The sequence below is a fragment of the Ochotona princeps genome, chromosome 6, assembly GCF_030435755.1.
Source record: "Ochotona princeps isolate mOchPri1 chromosome 6, mOchPri1.hap1, whole genome shotgun sequence".
Taxonomy (NCBI): domain Eukaryota; kingdom Metazoa; phylum Chordata; class Mammalia; order Lagomorpha; family Ochotonidae; genus Ochotona; species Ochotona princeps.
The window spans coordinates 80,273,358-80,294,040 of record NC_080837.1 but is presented as its reverse complement, the minus strand read 5'-3'; the positions used below and the strand labels follow the sequence as shown (position 1 = coordinate 80,294,040).

Here is a 20,683-nt window from a genome sequence, read left to right as displayed (position 1 = left end):
TGACAGTCACGGAGAATTGATACACAACCAAATTGGTACAGAAACATAAACCGCAAGCTTTAGCTCCAACAATGGCAGAGTGTCTGTAGTTGACTAACTCTTCCAAAGATTACCATGATAAACTCTGAAAAAGAAAACAATATTTATTTGAAACAATCCTAGCTTTCAAGGGTACTGGAGGGTAACCCAAAGAAAGGAGAAGCATAAGATGAGGTGTGTCCTCAAAAGAAGGCGGGTGTTGTGGGAATGATCCAAGTCATGGCACTTGTTCCCTGAGGGAGTGTCCCACTCTCTGGGCAGAGAGTAGAAGTCAATTAGGAACGTGCCCTCTTCATTCTCCCCAGCCAGGCAGGAGCAGCTGGGGATCTGGCAAAACCTGAGAAGAGAGAGGAGGACATGTAAACTCCCTAAAATCCCTTGGCTGACCTCTGACCTTCACATGTTTGGGCACAAAGCTAACAAATCTGAAAGAAAACAAGCGCTGAAGAGCTGAAGAAGTTGAGCAGATATTTCAGCTGCTGCCCATTGCAGGGCACTGAGCCTGGGGTCTGCCACGCTCAGTTACAGGTCTTGGCAAACATGCCCTTGAAAAAGCACAGGTGTCATGTTTGCTTTAATTTAAGATGAAATGATGTCAATATGAAAAATAGTACCTGTAAAATGTAATATTACCTCAACCTCAAACAGCCTATCTCACATGCAAGCAGATATTGTGAAGCAACCAACGAACCAACAATAAATGTGAGTCAGACTGCTTATGATCTACATCAAAGAATTGTAAAACCTAATATACTTTTAATTCCCTATGTTATTCTGTAAGGGGGTGGGAGAGCGGAGAAATCTTCCATCACCCTAGAAGGTGTGAGGAAGACGTGAAATATTAGTTACTCCTCACTAGGGTATTGAAGATTTCTCTGCACACCCCTCCTAAAACTGTTCTGCTCCTAAACTGTTGACATATGTCTTGTTGGAGTTATAAGCCAGTCTAGATTACCCGAAAAAAAAAAAAAAAAGCCAGGTTCAGCAAAATCATGCAACGCTATAAAAGGCTAAATATTATAATGAAAATAGACACAAGACAGCTGAACAACAATAATCCATAATTATTTTAAGATGTATAGAACCCGTTGTATATACACTAAAATTGAAATGTCAATGAAGTCACAGGATGTGGTTAAGAACTCGCATTTATTTCTAACATATTGGTTACTCAATACTATGTAAATAATTCCATAACGTTATAAATTGTTGCTGATGGTACGTTGGAGCTTTTAATTGATTGGAATGATGCTCTGCTGGCTCTACCTTCAGACCAGAGAAGGTCTCCCTAAGAAGCCGTTGAACTTGACTGGACAATAAGATGCTGGACTCTATGCTTGGTATATGCTTGCGATGAAGGAATCTCAACTGAACTTGAACTGTGGTTATGCAACAAAGTGGAGGAATCCACCATGGGGGGAGGGTTTGGGGAGGGGTGGGGGGAATCCCAGTACCTATAAAACTGTGTCACATAATACAATGTAATTAATAAATAAATTTTTTAAAAATTCAAAAAAAATAAATAAAATAAATATTAAAAAAAAAAAAAACACAGGTGTCGTAGTGTAGGAACAGAGCTATGTGTCCCGGCTAAGGTCTATTTCTTGAGACTAAGAGAAAATCAGAAACCAAACATTAAAACCACAAATAATACAAGTTCATATAAACTCAGCCATCTTCAGATAAAGAGACAGAATCCAGAGATTCTACCATGCAGCCAAACAAGGGCAAAGGTATAATAATTGCTGGACCTGTGCGAAGGGACAGTGATAGGCACCTAATTGTAAAGAGCAGAATTTATCACTGGAAATATACCCATAAATGACCCAGTCATTGTAATCAGTACAAAAAGACTTCATCTCTTATAGGCATGTTAAGGAACTTAACTATAGATGTAATGGGTGAGGAGACAAGGAAACCCAGGAGAGCTTTGGAAACAATAAAAAGGAAAATGGAAATCGTAAGACAGAAATGTGCAATCCACAAGGATTTAGAGAAATCACTGGCTAGGGCGCTGGGCGAGGTGGCCATTTGGGGAGTGAACCAGCAGATGGAAGATTCTCTCTGGCTCTCCTCCTCTCTCTGTAACTCTTCCTTTCAAAAAATAAAGGAAGTTTTTATGAACTTGAAGAAGGTTTGATAAAAATCATCAAACTTGAAGCATGGAGAGAAACAAAAGATTTAAAAAATAAACAGAGACACCCTGAGGTGTCTCAAGTAATCTATCCACCAACTGGTGTCAAGGTATAATGAAAAAAAGCTGAGAAAGATTGACACTTTTTTCCAAATTCAAGGGGGAAAAAGAGTCCACTAAGAAACACAGCAAGCCCCAAGCTAGAATCATATAAGGAAAAATGCAAAAAAGGATACTGTAGTTAAGGCACATTTAAAAAAAAAAACCAAAAAACTATATTTAAAAAACATCCTCAAATCCCAATACATAAAAGATATAAAGGCAATGGCTGACTCAGCACAAGGCACAATGGGTCCCAAAGGACAATGGAACATCCGCTTGAAACTGTTCAGAGAAAAACTCCTCACTCTAGAACATTAGACTTTGCAAAAGTGTTTCCAAAAATGAAGACAGAGACTCTTACAAATAAACCTGAGAGACTTCCTTTCACTAGGATACCGAAACTACCAAAAAAAAAAAAAATACTGAAAGAAATTCTCCAGGCTCAAGAAAATGGAAACAAGATGCAAATCTAATGCTGGAAAAGGTCAGAGTCGTGGGAGTGGAACAGAGGTGGGTAAATAGGTTACAGTCCACTGAGCATTTAAAGCAAGAAAAACAGAACCATGCAACGGTTTTAGAACATATGAAGTAAAATACATAAACAGCAACACCAAGGACAGAGTGAGTGTGAACTGAACTCCTCTGCCTAAGATTCATATATTACCTATACAACAGCACACGAGTTAGGCCTGCACTCTGAAATGCTGCAAAATCCAAGACTTCTTTGAGGACTGACATGACACTACAACTGGAAAACTCCACATCTGATCTCCTATGATGGCCACCCTCAAAAGGCAGGTGCACTAGGAACATAGCAAACAACCTTCATTCCATGTGAATAACTTATCTATGCAACAGAAGCAGAGTCTATGTTTAGATTTGGGTCTCATGCCCAACGTATTTTATTTATATATATGAAAATATTCCAAAATCTAAAAAAAAAATCCCAAATCTAAAACAACACTTTTGGTCCCAAGAATTTGGGGTAAGGGATAATGAACCTGTACTATTCATCCCAGAGAGATTGGGATAAGTTAGGATCAAGATCATAGCCTTACTTGAGCAATAATTAAAGAAGGAAGGAAAGGAGGGAAGGATGGAGGGAGGGAAGGATGGAGGGAGGGAAGGAAAGGGGAAGAGAGGCAGAAAGGGAGAGTAAGAGCAAGAGAGTGAGAGAAACCGAGGAAGGCAGGAAGGAAGGGAGGGGAAAAACAACAAGAGCAGCTAGTTCCATGGTCAGCCCTAGGAGTGTCTGGGAGAAACTCCCTGCCTGTGCCAGCCTACTCAAATGCAGAGGCTGTGCCACACTGGGGCTGCCCACACACTCAGGTGGGCTTGGCAGACAGGGCTGGAGGGAGGTGTGGCTGCCTGCGTGGGGGCTGACAGGCGGACAGTATATCCCAACATGGAAGCCCCAGGCTATCACTCTGCCTCAGTCAACGCCAGCCTCAAGGTCACAGCCATTTCCAGTGGCCCAGCCTCAGCCCCAGGCTCCCTCAAGCCTGTCTTCTCATGGTATTAAAGTGACCGGAAAGCTAACTCCTGCAAGCCCACAGCTGCTGTCCAGCCCCTCACTCAGAGCAAACATGTTTGTTCTCCTTTCTGGACGCATCCACAGGAGAGACAAGCCGAGCTCCCACTCAGCACTCTCATACTGGTGTCTGGCTGCATTGCCATGCCAAACCTGGGTAGTCAGCAGGCTCAGCCCAGAGCGGTTCTGTGCATTGTTCAAGGGTACACAACTGGTGAGTGGTGGTGATGGGTCTGGTGCTCAGGCCAGCTCGATTCTGCAGCCCTTTGGGAGGGTGTCCTACTCATTGTCCAGGCTCCTGGGAGAACCTACATGTCTCCAGAAGAATGAGGCCCTTAGCTAAGACTCCTGATTCTAACCAAGACTCCAGAACATGCCTGTGGCAGGTGAGAGGAACACCTGTTATGGAGCCACAACACCTGCCCATTCTCAAGGTCACCCAGAGCAAGATGTGCAAAAGCCTGGGATCTGCTTTCTAAACAAACTCAAAAAATTTCCCGAAGATGTGGGTTCCAGGAAATCCCTGGGCCAACCTCTGCTCTTCAGGCCACTGGTGATTCCTGCTGAGGGGCTACGAGGGGCTGTGAAGGGATAGGAGGGGCTGCAGCCATCCCCGGAAGGCACGGCAGCAGCCACCTATCTGAGTGTCGCCAGGCTGCCCAGGTGCCATTGGCAGTCGCTGGAGCTTCCTGGCAGCTCTCCTCCGCTCCCACCAGCATCATTCCTGGCTAAAGCAGGGGGCAGGGGCAGCAGAAGCAGGTGAATAGGCTGGTGTGGGAGTTGGCACTTGGAAAGGAAAAGACCGAAACTTTTAATGAGAGGACACAGAGCTGGCCAAGGGCTTGTGGCAGCAGAGAGCCAACGTGGCTGTTTAGAGGGGTATCTGCCAGGCCAGAGGCCAGGTTAGCAGGTCCACAGGGGGCTTTGTGAGGGGAGGGGCAGAGGCTGCTCAGGTGAAATGGAGAGAAATTACCGTCTAAGCCATGGCCCACATGGCATTGTAGCTGCTGGCCCCAGGTTCTGGCATGGCCACAAGGCCAATGAGCCCACTGAGCCCACAGGAGAGGTGCTCCGGGCCCCCAGCTCCTCAGCTCTTCAGCTGCACGGACCCCAGGCTTACCTCCAATTTTCGCATTGTACGCTATGCCCACGATGCAGTATGAATTGTTCGCGGAAGCCGCAACTTCTCCCGCACAGCGAGTGCCATGTCTGAAGCAAAGGAGAAAACAAAGTGAGGGCCCAGTCCTGGTGATTCCTGCGGATCTGCAGGCACCCCAACCTACCACCTGCATCCTTTTCCATCACCATCATTGTGCACCTGGAGACAGCACCAAGCCAGGCTTGGCACGGCCTTCCTGCATCCTGCAAGGGGCATGCCCCTGGGAAGCAGGGGCTAGAGAGAGGCACCTGCTCCTGGCATCCTTGGCCACGTTCCTACAAGGGGACTACCGACACATCACTTGACACCAACAGGTGTGACATCAGTACCTGTCTATCTGAAAGAAAAAACCAACCGGCACCAAAGTCTCAGGTCATGTCCCTTGTGTTGCTATGGCACCACACTCCCCTCGGGGACAATCCCCTCAGCATTGCCACTGCTAGCTAAGCAGGAGCCAAGCATGCAGCTCTAAGCTTGATGCTCTGCACCGGCTGAGCGCGGGCGGGGGGTGGGGGGAGAGGGAGACCGTGAAGAAATTACGAGAATAACGAATGGCTGTCTTCAGTAATGAGTCCATGTTCAATGTGCCACCTCAAGTCAGTTCCTTCCATGGAGGCCAAAAATATGGGCAAATTTAAACAGTGCGTGGCTGTAAAGAGCCCATGGGGATTGGAGTCATCGATTCAAATTTAAAGCTGCCTTCACAGCGCTTTGGAAGGCTGAGGCTGTTGTCCTCCGTGACTGGGCTCGGCCCGGGGGCCGGCGCTGGTCACAGGGCACACAGCTCGATTCGATCCTGCCCTTCAAGGGTCACTGCCTGGAATCCGGATCATTCTTCCATGCCCTCCCCTGCTGTGGGGCGGCAAGGGCACCCTGAGACGTGAGGCCACAGCCTCTGCTGGCTCCCGGGACGGGACGCTGCAGCACAGCACGACCTCTCCCCAACCCGACACCATGCCACACAGGCATCAGCGTGCAAGGTTTAGAAGCAGGGCAGCCTGGCAGGGTGAGTCAGGCAAGCACCTGGTCCAGAATAAGGTGCTTCTCTTGCTGTTTCTGGAAGAACACTAAGGGCTCAGGGCATGGCACCTCCTGGCAGCAGGACCAGCCAGCAGCATGCATGAGCATCCAGAGCCTGGATTGTCCAACAACGATCCCTGTGGTGCCCTGTGCAGCCACTTGGTGGGTTTCTTACCTACCCCCCCTTCTTAGGCAGCCTCTGAGATGACTCCCACAATGTCCCCCAATGGGCATGGATCTCCAGCCAGGGAATGGCAGAGCTGGGCATCGGCTAGCAGCACTCAGGCCCCTTTGTACGGCTCCTGAGGTCAAGGATGGGACCAACAATGCTCAGGTCTGGGGCCCATGCACTCCAGCACACCATGGCTGTTCCCCCAGCCAGCCCCAGAGACCCCTCAACTTTCTCTAGTCCAACACAGCCAGACACCGGAACAGTTTCTGTTTCCAGCTGAGCTACACCACTGTAGGAAGAGGCTGTCTCCAGAGTTGCCTCCATTTGTGGCCTGCAGGGTTGTGTGGACACGGCTTCTGGCTCCTGGTAGAAGCCCAATGGACAGTGTTGGGGTGGACAGGGAAGCAGCCTCAGCCCGTGCTATGTCTGGGACTGTCACATGCAAGGTGTAGCTGGGGGCTGGGGGTGGGGTAAGCCAGGAGGACATGGAGGAGGGTCCAGAATGACATACTTATTCTCGTTGCTGGCGTCATATCGTGGAGATGGGTCATAGTCGTTTCCATTGACATCATAGCTTGCATAGGAATCCTACCAATGAAACCACAGTGAGAGTGGGGAAATGACCCAGGACTTACACAGATCTGTCTTCTGTGATTTTGTTTTTTAAAGGCTTCTCTTGGAAAATAAAGGAAACCACATTCAGGGTTTTCCCCTGACTTTATCCACCCACATTCACAACTTTTTTTTCACTGTGGTAAAGCCCTTATGAATAAAACTTGACATCTCAGTCACTTACAGATGTACAACTTGGTGGCATAAAGCACGTTCTCACTGCAATGGAAACACCACTACCCTGTTTCCTGAACTCTTAAACCTGCAAAACCGGAGCTCTGCTCTCACCCCTCCTTCCCAGCCCCTGGCAGCCAGCACTCCACTCCTTGCCCCATCACTGGAATCTCACAGCTTCTGTCCTGGGGAGTGATGGCACCTCTCCCTTAGCATGTCTAACCAACCCATCCACATGTCCACAGACGGCAGAATTCCTCTACTTTCTGTTCAGTAGCTACGCTTTTGCTCACATCTTTTACTAGCAGTGATCACAGGGCTGTGTGTCTGCCTTCTAAAACACATCAGCTCAGAAAAGCTTTCTGGGCATAGTCTTCAAAACTCGCCACAAAGGGCTCCTTCTGCAGATGTCAAATGGACCTGATGTGGTGTACTCAGCCCCTCTTGGCCGCAGGCTCGTCAGAATATCTAAAGATTTTCTCCTAGTTGCCCTGTGCCAGGTTCTCTTCTTCATCCTTATGAGCGCCATGAATCCTTACCATAATGCAGGGAAATAACCTCCTATATGACCCCATCCTGCAGCTGGGCACAACAAGGTCACTGGTTTGTTCAAGGTCCCGGAGTTGTGTGAGGAGCCCAGGCAGCCCATGTCTTAACCCTATGATGATGGCTCCTATCACTAAAGTCCCCACATTGCCCATCTTGACTATGGGTTTCTTAATTCACCTGAAAGGCATCCTGGGACCAGCCCGGTTGACAGTGTGCACCTGTCAGCTCAGGGACTTGACTTACGTAGTTGGGGGCCAGGTCAGGGTGATTCCGCTCTATGCCATCATCCAGGATGGTGACCACCACGTTCTTTCCCGTGTAGCCCCTCTTCCATGCCGCTTGCACATTCATCTCCGACCGGCACCGGCTGTTCTTGTCGCCACAGTGCTACATGAACAGACCACACAGAGCCCCACCACCCCACAATGCCTTGACATGCACCCTCTGCAGACAGATGCCCAGGGCATACCCACAGACAGGGGCTTATGTTTGCCAATCAATGCGAGGAGACCCCACCCCACCCCTTCCTCCCCTCCCAACACACAGACGGTGCAAAGTGAAGGGTTTCTCTTGCTTTTTCTGCACCTGATACTTCTGTCATTCTCCCCTCCCATCAGTGAGGGTGTCACCTTGCCTGCTTAGTTCTATGGACTACATCAAATGGCTTCTTTGTCTAAGGAGAGCCACTGGGCTACTTCAATTTCAGAGAAAACTCCCAAGGCAGCTCTCATGGTGTCCAGCCTTGCAGGCAGAGGTCATGAGAAGCTAGGGCTGTGCTGGGGAGCTACAGGACCCCCCGCAAGCCGGGGCCCCCCACTCACCATGTACCACATGTTGGACCAAATGGGGTCATTGAAATAAAGGGCCTGCGTGTCGCTCCGCACCTGTCTCTTCACCCTGCGCTTCACTGTCTGTTGCTGTAGCCACTTGACCTGTCAGGGAGAAATGACACTACTGCTTGCTAGGGTTTTCATGGAATGTGAGCGTGTCCCCAATAGTTCATGTGCCAGAAGCCTAGTCATTGTCAGTGGGGCAGGGGACAGGTGGCAAGACCTAGAAGTGGGGAATTGTGGAAGGTGAGAGTTTGGGTTGCAGGAACTCCACACTAGAGAAGATCAGCGGTGATTTCTTACAGTGAGTTTTTATGAAAGCAAAGCCACCCAGGCACCTGCTGCCCACCTCTGCGCACAGCTGTTTCTCCTTGTGCTTCTCAGCCATGCTGGGATGTAGCCAGGGACCCTTACCAGAGGCCACCTGGTCTCAGACTTTCAGCTTCCAAACCTGTGAACTAAATGGACTTGTTCTTTCTACACACCCATTCCCAGATGTTTTGTCTGAAAAATGGAGTGACGGGAACTGGTACTGCGCTGCCTCAGGCTGAGCCACTGCCTATGACACCAGCATCCCATGGGAACACCTGCCTGACCCCCAGTCATTCTTCTTCTGATCCAGCTCCCCACTCATGGCCCCAGTGCTTGGGCCCTTGTCATCCAAATGGGACACCCAGATGGGAGTTCCAGGCTTCTGGCTTGAGCCTGGCCCAACACTGGCCACTGGGGCCATATGGGGAGTGAATCAATGCATGGAAGCTTACTCTTTTTTTTCTTTGTCTCTCCCCCCTCTCTGCCTTTCAAATAAACTTTTTGTCTTGTTTTAAAGAAATAAAATGGACTGTTTCTAATAAAAAATGGACTATTTTCTAATAAAGTAGACTGATTTTCTATAGCCTCTCTAGGCACTCGTGGTCTCCTTGCCCAGCAATATCACTGCATAGTCAATACTCTGGACAGTGCATTCCAAGGGGACATTTTTATTCCATTTATTTTATTTTTAATTTAATGTAATTTAATTATATGCTTATTTATTTGTGAGTGAGTGTGTGTGTGTGTGTGTGTGTGTAACAGAGAGAGAGAGAGAAATTTTTCATTTGCCAGTTCACTTTCTAGATGGCTACAACAGCCTGGGCTGGGCCAGGATGGATCCTGGAGCCAGGAGCTTCATTTGGGTGTCCCACATGGGTAGTAGCACTTGGGCCATCCCCGACTGCTACCCCAGGAGCGTTAGCAGGGAGCTGGATGGGAAGGAAGCCAGCCAGTGCTCATAGGGGATGCTGGCATCTGAACAGTGGCTTTACTGACTACTCCACAATACTGCCACTTTTACTTTAAAATGAGCATATTTGAAAAATTGTGAATTTGTGTGCTTATGTGGAAGGAAGAAATAATATCACTTTGATTCTGAAGTCATTCCACCAAGAGGAGGTGGCAGAGGGGGGTGGAACTTGTGGAATCGCCAATAAACTATCTGGTGATCCTTATCCCCTCCCCCAAAGGAAATTCAAGTAAGCAGAGAGGAGGAGTAGCAAGAGCGAGGCCACTGTTTGATCAAACTGTCATGGGAGCTGTCATAGGATAAGGACTGAGGTAAGCAAACTGCTAATCCATACAATGGACTCTGACAGCCACTGGAAATGCAGTCCTGACACAAGCAGAGAAAACTCCAGAAAGGATGCAGCGAAACATTAAAAGCGGCAAGGCCCAGACGCTGACATTATCACGGACTCACACATTTCTATGTTTCACACATACTCTATGTCTCTTTCAGTTGGCATATTTAGCTTCATAATCAAGGAATATAATTGGAGAGGCAGCATAAAGGATTTAAGGCAGGGACCAGAAACCCGGCTGCCTGGGCCAAAACCCAGCAGTAGTCAGTTCATCTCCCTGGCCTGTCTGTTTATCCACAGAAAAGGGATCATTGTTGCCAAGTGGGATCATATAGGAGCCCAGACGAGGGTAGTGTGCATGGTCAGTATTGTCACTAAGTGTTGATTTACTGGAAGATCAGAGACAGCGCTCTCAGCTGCCAGTTCCTTGCCCAAACACCCTCAAAAGCTCAGGCTGGGCCAGGGCAAAGCTAGGAGCTGACAACTCCATAAAGCCTCTCCCGACAGGCCTGCCACCTCGGGGTGCGTTAGAAGAAAATGTGCAGGGACCTGAACCAGGGCTGATACGGGATGCAGGTGGCCTGACCCTTCTCCTTCTTTTTTTTTTTTTAAGTGTCCTGGGCGTGGGGCAGGCATTGTGCCGCAGTGGCACGCACCTCTTGGGAAGACCACACACCTAGGAACAGGTCCCGACTCCTTGGCTTCTCATCCAGCTTCCTGCTAATACACCTGAGACGCAGCTGACGATGGCCCAAACCCTTGGGTTCCTTCCACCCATGCGAGAGACCAGGATGGAATTCTTGGCTTCTGGTTGTTGGGGCTACCAGGTGAATGAGCCAGCAGGTGGAAAACCCCTCACTTTCCCTCTCTGTGACTCTGCTTTTTGAAGGGCAAAGGAGGAGGAGAAGAGGGAGGAGAAAGGCCCAAAATGACTTGGAGTCCAGACCAAGGTAGGGCCTGCAGCTGGTTCTGGAAGCAGGGTAGGGGTCACAGAAGGACAAGGTGGGGAGCGCTTATAGGAGGAGGACGGGATCTCCCCCTGCAACGTCACCACAGGGTCCTGAGTGAGAGGAGCAGCCTGTTTGCGGGGTGGAAAAGATGGTTCTCCAAGGCAACCACAGCCTAAGGGACACTCGGCTCCATTGGCAGCCCGGCAGCCTGGCAGCCCAGCCCATTGCTGGGCACCTGGTCCAGAGAATGCCCACACGGTGGCTGCTTAGGAGCCCTGTCAAGAGCTCAGTCGATTTGGGTTCTGTCACTTACAAAAGCTCCAAGTTCAAGATCATCTGTAATTGCTCCTGGAAGGTACGTCCAAAGTACTCGAAACACGCATGGATTTGAGGCACTGCCTGGGTCACAGCTGAGACCCCGGCCTGGTGTTTGAGGTCAGAGCCTGTCAGGGGTGCCCCTCCTGCTGCTGGTGCTACTAAGTCTAACGGAGAGGGTTCTGGGGAGCTGAGGCCACAGGGTGGGAACCCTAGGGAGGGGGAGAGGACTGAGGGCAGAAACTCTTGACTAATGTTTAAAGCGTGGAGCATCAGCCTGGGTGCACCCCAGGGACACTCTTTGGCCAGAACCACCACCTGCCCCAAAGGCCTCCTGGACCCCACATCTCGCACTGAGCACTCTCTTCCTGTACCTTGCTGGGCCCAGGATGCTACCCCAGCTGGCATCTCCCATAGAAGCCACCTCAAAGTGAGCGGCATTGTAATGCCCTTGTTTTCCAAGTCGGAATGACCCGGGGTTTTTCTCTAATGTTCCCTAGTCATCAACCTTACACTGTCAGACTCCCAGCCTGCAACAGGTCGCCCACCACGGCCACCATCCCCTGGATCCATCAGACAGTCACAATGGTCTCCAGTGGGGCACCCTGGCCTCCATCCTGCCTGTGACAGCACAGGATGGATCCCTGCACCCCATGCCACCCCCAGGCCAGCCATGGTGCCCAAAGCCTCAGCAGCCTGCCCTACCTCCTGGCGCAGCAGGCTGGGGCCACCCACACCATCCTTGGAGCAGCATCCACACCACTGCTGCCTCCCTGAGGCCCAGCTGCTTCTCCAGTCTGCCACTTCCCACCTCACTGGACTGACCTGGGTTCAGCCTTCAACCCTCACCACCACCTGGAAACTTCCAACACCCCAAGCTAGATAGAGCAGGGCTTCCCTTTCAGACTCCCCCAGGAATGTTTCTCTCCCAGCTGCACCCTAATATGTGGCATGGAAGCCCACCTTGCCCTTAGTGACAAGGATATGTTCCCGCAGCTCACAGCACGCTCTGCCTGTAATAGGCACCTGTGCAGTACTCAAACACTGACCTTCTCAATGGAAAAGCAAACTGAAAGCTGACCGGAATGAAAGCCAGGCTTCTCTCAAGGGTCAGAGGTCAGGGCCTGTCTGGCTGCAGCCCCAGCCTGCAGGTCTCCAGGGGTCTTTCTGTTTCCCCTCCCTCCCATCAGGATGCCGCACGCGGGCAGGGCCCATGTTCTACACACTGCTGTATTTCAGGCAAGGCCTCACCAAGTGTGTCTCAAACAAAGGAATGAAGTGACACACAGACTTCTAAGAAGAAATAGTGAGTGTGTCTTCAGTCTCTGGCGATGCTGGCTGGCTTTTCTGTGGAAGATCAGCCATGAAGGAACCCGGGGTGACAGGAGCTGTCCTTTCAGATGTTTCTGCCTGCCTCCAGCTCAGCATGCAGCCCACTTAGCAGGTAGAGCTCTCCGCAGCCGCAGGAAAGGCATCTCATGATGGTCTCAAGGTTACAGCCACAGCGAGACCATCTGCCTCTCCAAAGCCAGGCCTTCCTCCACTTTTCTCCTGGAGAAGTCCAAACTAAACACATTGCAAAAGATGAGCTAAAATCCAATGAGGCTCATCCAGAAGCCCCACTTCCTATCAGGACCCCACCAGACATCATGGTCATTAACATCTTTGAGTTGTCCCCGTATCACCACACGGTAGTCCTGGCCATGTTCTCTTGGCTGTGGCCAGAAACCTCGAGGACACATGAGGTCTGGGTGTGACAAAGGACACACATGGGAGGGTGTTTTAAAACTCCTGACTCCGTAAGCCAGAGTCACCAAGGAAGAGCATGAAAGCCTGCTGTGTGCACCCCGAGTCATGCCTGGGGATTTCTACGAGGTGTGGGGTTCTAGAGTCCGTTCTGAGATGGACAAAGCCAATAAAGAACATTCAGAAACCCCTTTCTGGAGCCCCCCAGGGTCCAATGTAGCGATCACACTCTTGAACCAAGATGCTCCCTCACCCACCTGCTAAGCCCCCAAAGGGGCTTCTGTGGCCCGCGGACAGCTGCCTCGAGGAGAAGGGAGACAGCCCTGGCAGCTCGCTCTCCCCTTCTTCCCTGGCTTCACCCAAGCACAGCACCTGTCATGACACACGTGGGAGAAGGACCAGGGGGACCAGGCCAAGGAGGAGGTCAGGGGCCAGGGAACTTCCAACCCCGATGCCACTGCGATGGGCAGGACCTGGCCTAAGCAGCCCCCAGGGCACGCACCTCAAGCTGAAACCTCCTCCCTGTTGTGGGGTTGTGGGGTATTCAAGAAAACAGATCTAACCTGCTGCGGCTGTTTACAGAGAGAGAGAGAGAGAGAGAGAGAGAGAGAGCGCGCGCGAGCAGCTGACAACTTTCACAGTTCTTCCAGGATTCCTGGATGCTCAACAATTGTCCAGCTTAACAGCTCTCCAGGAGGAGGGAAGTGGGTTCCTTCCTATGGACACAACAGCTGTCACTCCTGGAGGGCAGTGGGGGACTAGCACCATGAGGCAGGGATGGCGAAACGGCTCCACAAGGCCCCCTGCAGCTGGCTTTCAATCACCTTGGGGCAGGGCCAGGGGTGACAGCGTGACTCCTGTGGTCCAGGACAGCAGACAAAGCAGATTCTCAGGGCCTTGAGACCCTCCCATGGCACCTTGGATCCTGTCCACCCCTGCTCCTCCCCCTTCCACACCTGCAGAGAGCATCTGAGGTCATGGCCAGTGTCTCCATCAGAGGAGGAGGTCAGTGCAGAAACATGCCGAGGAAGGACCACGTGATGCCACAGTGTGGAGGCGGCCCTCTGCCTTCACCTGCTCTAACCTTGAACACTAGCAACCCGGAATCATGTTATGTAAACCACTCAGGTGCTGGGGCACTTGGTCAAGGCCGCCCCAGCAAATGAACACATGTGTGAAGCCAGCATGATGCCAATGTGCCCAGCTGACCAGCCCCTGCTGGTTGGGACTGCCTTAGCAAACACGGGATGCGGCCTGGCCCACTGACGCCCCCTTCAGGCTTTCCAGCAGCATTTAAGCAAGGTGGAACATGATGGTCTTTCCAAGAATTCCTACAGAAAGAAGCTGAGAAGTGAGAATCACAGAAGAGCCTGCAGCCTAAACTCTGTAAACGGGACCCAGTTGAATCAACACGCACTAAGGCGGCCGTCCCCCTCTATTGATTCAGTGGCCAACAGACATGTCGGTGAGTACAAACTGGCTGTGGAGAGCACTGCATTGCATCAGCAAGAGATGAACTCGCACGTGTCCAACCACGAGCTCCTCTCCCCAGCGCGTCATCCTCAGGCCAGTTGGTTCACTTCTCACAGTCTCTCCCCTGCCTGCTGACTGCAGCTCCCAGGACCAGCTGCAGACCCCCTTGCTGGCCCTGGCTAGCTCCCAGGCACACAGATGCTCTCACCCTCAAACACTGCCCCATGCCCCCTTTCCCGGGGTCACACCCAGAATATAAACCTGCAGCTGCTTGGCCAGGCTGGAGGACTGGAGCAGGCTCCCAGGAGCAGGGCTGCAGGTGCATGGGGAGTGGGGCGGGGGCTGGAAGCAGCCAGTGCAGAGGGGAGGAATGATGGCCACTGAGGATGCCCCTTAAGGGCCAGCAGGGCCGTGCCTCAGAGGCCACCAGGAGGCCAGACCAAGAGGACCTGGGACTTAACAGTTCATGTCCACTCCTTGGCAGCAGGAATAGCAAGTGGATGGGGGTGAGGATGCTCCTCAGGGGGCCAGCATGGAGGGCAGTGCAGGGGTCCCAGTGAGGGAAAGCCCGTGGTTACCCTAGGTGAGGGGTGCAGGCCAGGATGAGCAAGGTTGTAGAATGGCTCCAATGAAGGGAACAGGGCTGGGAAGGTTTTGGGTTTGCACCTCAGCATCAGATATGCTTTCTCTGAGACACAGCAGTGAGTCATCTGGGTTTGGGACATTGTGACTTGGAGACACTGATAAGACAGACAATCAAGTGAATGTGCTGGACATGCGGGTCACATGATGAAACAGCAGCTGCTTCCTAGGAGTATTTTAAAACTCCAACTTTTTGCCAATTCACGGTGGCCGGGCCACTTAGAACCAGCTGGGCTGTGCTGAGAACATGAAGGGATGGCCTGCTATTTCCGTCCTCCCAGGCGCCACGGATGGATGTCACAATTGCTGTCACCATTGGTTGGGGACAGCCTAAGGCTTCCTCTCCCCTCAGCCAGTGGCCACCCCTGCTCCCGCTGGTTACTGTCCAGTAAGCCCAATCGGTCACTTGCTGTCCTTATGCCTTTATTTACCAGGGACTTTGTGTTTGTTTGCACTGCGAATGGCTGCAGCACACACAACTGTCAGATAAAACTCCAGCTGCGACAGATGGAAGGATCAGCCCCACGCTGCATCACAGCTGGAAGAAAGCTGAGCCCTGGTTACACTCTGGGGGCGAAGTCCCCACTGACAACACAGAGCTCGGCTCTGGAACCCACATGGCAATTTGGGGAGCTTTCAAGTGCTACAGGGACGCCTCAAGCCTGGGGCTCCTGCTGCCACAGAAGGACCTCCCTAATCCTATCTTTACCCTCCCATTCCCACCACCAAACTGGCTGAGAAGGGAAAGGGAGGGCGGACAGGGCTGAACCCGACTCATCCGGCTAAAATGTACGGTTTGGAAGACACAGGCAGCAACAGCTAACTGAAAGCCAGCTTGGAGCAGGACCAGCACGAGTAATTGAAAAAAAATCCGTGAGCCCTTTCAGCTATTGGCTGACGCTGAGGGAGCACCCAACCTTCTCCAGACTCTTGGCAAAGGAGCAAGTTAAAAACAAATGCTTTCAGTTTGGTGAAATGACAGCCCTCGGAAAACCCAGGGACTGACAGAGAACTCGGCGAACACTCGGGCCGTTCTCCCCGGGATGGGCCGATCAACCGCACAGTTTGAGTAAAATGACGCTTTTCAAAGATGGTAAAAATAGCGTCACATCAAGGTAATTAGGAGTGTAAGGAAAAGAACAGCACAACCCTGAGATAGGATCGCTGTAAAAAGACGCTTATGAGGGTGTGTGTGTGTGTGTGCAGGCATGCATATGAGAGTGTCTGTGAGACTGTGTGTGAATGTGTTTGAGAGCTCGTGGGTGCATGTGAGCAAGTGCTTGCATGATCACAGAAAACTTCACCACCCCCCTCCCTCCATGTGTTGCTGTAACATGCACACTCCATCCGGTTTTAGGTAACTATGGGGAGGATCGTAAATTCTGTCACTTATCGGAGCTCTCTTATACAATAGAGACTGGAGCTAATTAAAATAAAATGCCATCTGTATTCAATCGAACTCTATCCTAAGCCCTATAACATTCATTTCCAGTTCAGTCATTCAAATGTAATGGCAATTTTGCATTCCAATGTCCCTGAATAATATTAACTCATCTTTTCCTTTGGTTAATAATATGAATGACAAGGCTCTCCAGATGTTAAGGTGTCACCCGAGTCCTCAGCTAACACAGAAAAAACCCTTCTGATGCACTGTGATAAACCATACCCTTAAATACTTATCTCAAACAGCTCATTCTGCCAAGCATTTAATCAGAGCCACTAGGCAAAGTAAATATTAGTCAGACCGATGCCTAATTGATTCGCTTTGCTTTAAAACTCAGCTAATTTGAATCGAGGTATTTTAGTTGCAATTCTGAATTCATAATTGGCTCAGCTGTCTACATGCATTTCCTGAGGCTACAACTTTAATGAGAACTGCGAGAGAAGCAATCAGCCAATCACGTGGAGGTTGGGCAGGGCTGGGCCAGCCAGCCTGTTTACCTTTCTCAGTCTTTCTTCTTTACTGGCAGAAGGCTTTGATAGCAGGCCTGCCAGGAGCTTGTTAGGAAGCTTTGCATAAAAGGGGACGTTATTCAGAAACACAAAAGTGCCGTAGACTCTGCTTAGCAAATCTACCTTTCCTTCTGTCGCCTGCGAGGAGACACCCAAACACTGGGAACACTTTGCCGGCAGATCCAAAATCACGGAGCGCTTTCAAACCTCAAACTAGTCCACGAAACAGCTCCGTGCTGCAGAAGGCGGCACGTCTGGGGCACAGGGACCCTTGTACTTTGCCTGGAATCGTCTCTGCTGCTGTGGCATACACAGGTCTCTGGTCCCAAGGGCACAGGCCTGCCTTTGGCGGCACAAAGCCTTGGCCCCAGCAGGTGCACAGCTGGAAGAGCACTGGAGTTGAGGACTTCTGGAAGTTTTAAAGCTGAGTCACCAAAAGCAGAGGCTCTAGAACAGCACAGATGAAGGCACCTTATCTTCACGTTGACAATCAATGTATGGCCTGATCCTCGGAAGGCCCCATGGAAAGGGGACCAAGAAGCCCACTTCCCCAGCCACTCCAGGGGGTGTGCACCACGGGGGGCTTGCAATAGTTCTCTACCGGACCAATCAAGCAAGGCTGAGCAGACTGCTCTACTGCTTGTGAGAAGTTACAGCGACTTTCTTGCCGGCCTGATACTTTATCCAGCATGACAAGTGACAGCCACTTGGAACTTCCCAGAACACAGGTGTCTACTAGGGTCACCCTGCACTCCTTGTTCAGGTCTCCCCTGCCACTCCTGTCTTGTGGGGGGTCTGCTTACACCTCTCTGCTAGCCCCACTCAGTGAGAACTAGCTACTACAGCCTGTCTTTGTTCCCCAGAGTAAGAAAATATCCCAGCCCTTTGGGAAAGTGTTCTTTCAAGTTCTCCTGGTGTGTGCACAAGTACATATAATCATAACCCCATATGATTCCATGAGGTGGTATGTGTTAAAAAAAAATTCCTAAACATATGGTAATCTTTGATATACTGTTTCTTTCATTGATATTAAGAAAAATTAAATTGTCATAATTTTATATCTATTTCTTTGCATCTGTACATCTACCCACTCACCCATTCACCTACCCATCCATCCATTCCTCATCCACCCATCACTCGTCTGCCCAGCTATCCATCCACCAATCATCTGGCCATCCACTCAACTATCTACCCATCATTTATTCATCCTTTATTCACTAATCCATCCAACCATCTATCCATCTACTACTGGTCGATCCATACATAAAGTCATCCATCCACCCATCCTTCCATCCATTCATCTGTTCCATTCATTCATCCATCCACCTATCCATCTTTAAAATGAATTCAGAAACATACTCCAGAGGTTAGCACCATGGCATGGCCGACAGCCTCTGCCCAAAGTGTTGACATCCCATCTGGTTGCCAGTTTGTGTCCCAGCTACTCCACTTTCCATCTAGCTCCCTACCAATGCATGTGGGAGAGCAGCGGGAGACATCCCAAGTGCTTGGGCTCATGTACCCATTGGGGAGACCCAGAAGAAGCTCTTTGGCTGTTGGTTGCAGATAGGCCTGGCTCTAGCCATCATGGGCATTTGGGGAGTGAGCCAGTAGACTGAAGATCTCTCTCTGTCTCTCCTTCTCTTTTTGTAACTCTGTCTTTCAAATCAAAATAAATAAACCTTCAAAAAAAAAATAAGCAGACTGAATGATACCATCTTAAATTTTAAAAGACAGAATAATAACCCAGACATGTCTGTGTTTTCAGAGCCCAGTTACATGAGTGGGGTCCCTGAGGACCTCTTCCTCATGTTCTGCAGATCTGGACTCCCACAGAGCAAAGTTACCCAGGGTGACATGTCTCCCCTATCTGCTATGACTGTTGGTGAAACAGAATAAGGCAAAACCAAGAACCCCTTCCTCACAGATACTTCATTACACACTTTCCTCTGGGAACAGCTGACCTAGTGTCACATACCAGGCAGGGAGCCCAAACTAGCATTTATCGCACTGCTGCTAAGAGCAGATAACTTCCAGGTCAGGCACCATGAGGCTATAGGTTAAGCTACCATTGGGATGCCTGAGTCCCGTGTCAGAGGGCCGGCTACTCCACCTGCTGTCCAGCTCCACTGCGAAAGCAGATGATGGCTCTGGCACTTGAGTCTCCGGCCCCCACATGGAAGACCCAGACGGAGTTTGATTCCTGGGTTCAGTTGTTGGGGGGTGAACCAGCAGATGCAAGATCTTGCGCTCTCTCTCTCTCTGTCAGTCTTTTTTTCAAGTGATCAGGAAAACCTTTTATTAACTGCATTAAAATTAAGATCTATTAATGTCCACATTTATTTACTAGGGTGGCTGCTACTTCATGCATGAACTTAGGTGATCCTCGGGGCACGCATTGCTGCTGTGATCTGTCACACGCTTTTCTCTTGTCTGCATGAATTGTCAGTTCCACTGCCAACACCACTAGCCTGCTGTGGACGAGCCAGCCATGAGGCAGATTTAAAAGGACCCATGGAATAGATGAACTTACTGAGGGCTCACTCAGCTACCTTACATTTTAATATTAACCAACTAACAGTTGCTGATAGGCATCAAATACTAATTTCAAATCTATGCTGGACATTTAATTATCCACACAATAAACATGAATTACATTACAGCTTGAAATGTTAGCTGCTTTGGGGCGAGTGTCCAGTGCTAAGTCATCAGTTAAAACGTCTGTGTCCCATAGCAGAGTATCTGGGCATGATAGCCGCTTCTGGTTGCCTGCCACCCATGGAGGAGACCTGCATGGAATTCTCAGATTCCAGCTTTGATCTGGCTCAGCCCCGCAAACCCTTGGGGAATCAGCTGGAGAAGGGACACTCTTTGTCTCTCCCTCTTTCTTCTGCTCTCCAATAAAGAATTTGAAAAAAAAAAAAAAGCAGCACCTTTTCAGAACTATTGTTTTAAATAAATCTCAAAGACTACATGAATGTTTCAGGAAAAATAGCTACAGTTATTTCCCAGGCTTAAAATGTCTAGGAACCTTTATGATCTGTATGAAAACAAGCACGGCAACATCTGCCTGACCTGGAATTTCACTGTTGAAATGTCTGCTTGAATGGCATAGTGTTTTTACTTGATGGTGAGATTCACACCCGTATCTCTCTTGTAATGTTGGGACAGTTGGATGATTTCTGAAATATAAGTGGATCCATACCATCATGGCTGCTGCCCCCAACTAGAGTGAAGAACTTAGATTCTCAAGTCTGATGTGGGATCTAACATGTGGGACCTAACATGTGGGATCTAACATATGGGATCTAACACACGGGATCTAACATGCAGAGGATCCAGATGGCTTGGTAGGCAGCTTTACCCCCACTTTGTCTAATTCCAGATGCATCTAGAAAACAAATGTCCACTTCGAGCCATGGGAAAGCCCACACTCTGCCTTCAGAAACAGCCCCAGCCCGTGGATACCTGAGGGTCCATTCTGAGGAACGTGTGAGGGCCTCTGCTACTAAGGGTCGATCTCTTAAAGGTTTTGCTGTGATAGAAATGGTAGTAATCTTCCAGGTTTCCAATCTGCAAAACAAGGAGGGAGAATCCATCAGTCACTCTGGTGTCTAACAAGCAGCATCCAAAATCCTGTTTCCCATAAAAATCTCACCCTGTCCC

The 20,683-nt window shown here is 50.0% G+C and overlaps 1 protein-coding gene across 2 annotated transcripts in view; it reads right to left on the bottom strand.

Moving 5' to 3' along the window:
• Window positions 1-20,683, bottom strand: part of PCSK6 (proprotein convertase subtilisin/kexin type 6) — a 141,118-nt gene that overhangs the window by 80,440 nt on the left and 39,995 nt on the right. For both annotated transcript variants that reach the window (XM_058666558.1, XM_058666559.1), the window contains exons 2-6: window positions 20,486-20,590; window positions 8,314-8,424; window positions 7,736-7,879; window positions 6,669-6,745; window positions 4,927-5,015 (exon numbers count right to left, since the gene is read on the bottom strand). In XM_058666558.1, the coding sequence (XP_058522541.1) occupies window positions 4,927-5,015; window positions 6,669-6,745; window positions 7,736-7,879; window positions 8,314-8,424; window positions 20,486-20,590 (526 nt within the window). The remainder of the gene's footprint in view (window positions 1-4,926; window positions 5,016-6,668; window positions 6,746-7,735; window positions 7,880-8,313; window positions 8,425-20,485; window positions 20,591-20,683) is intronic.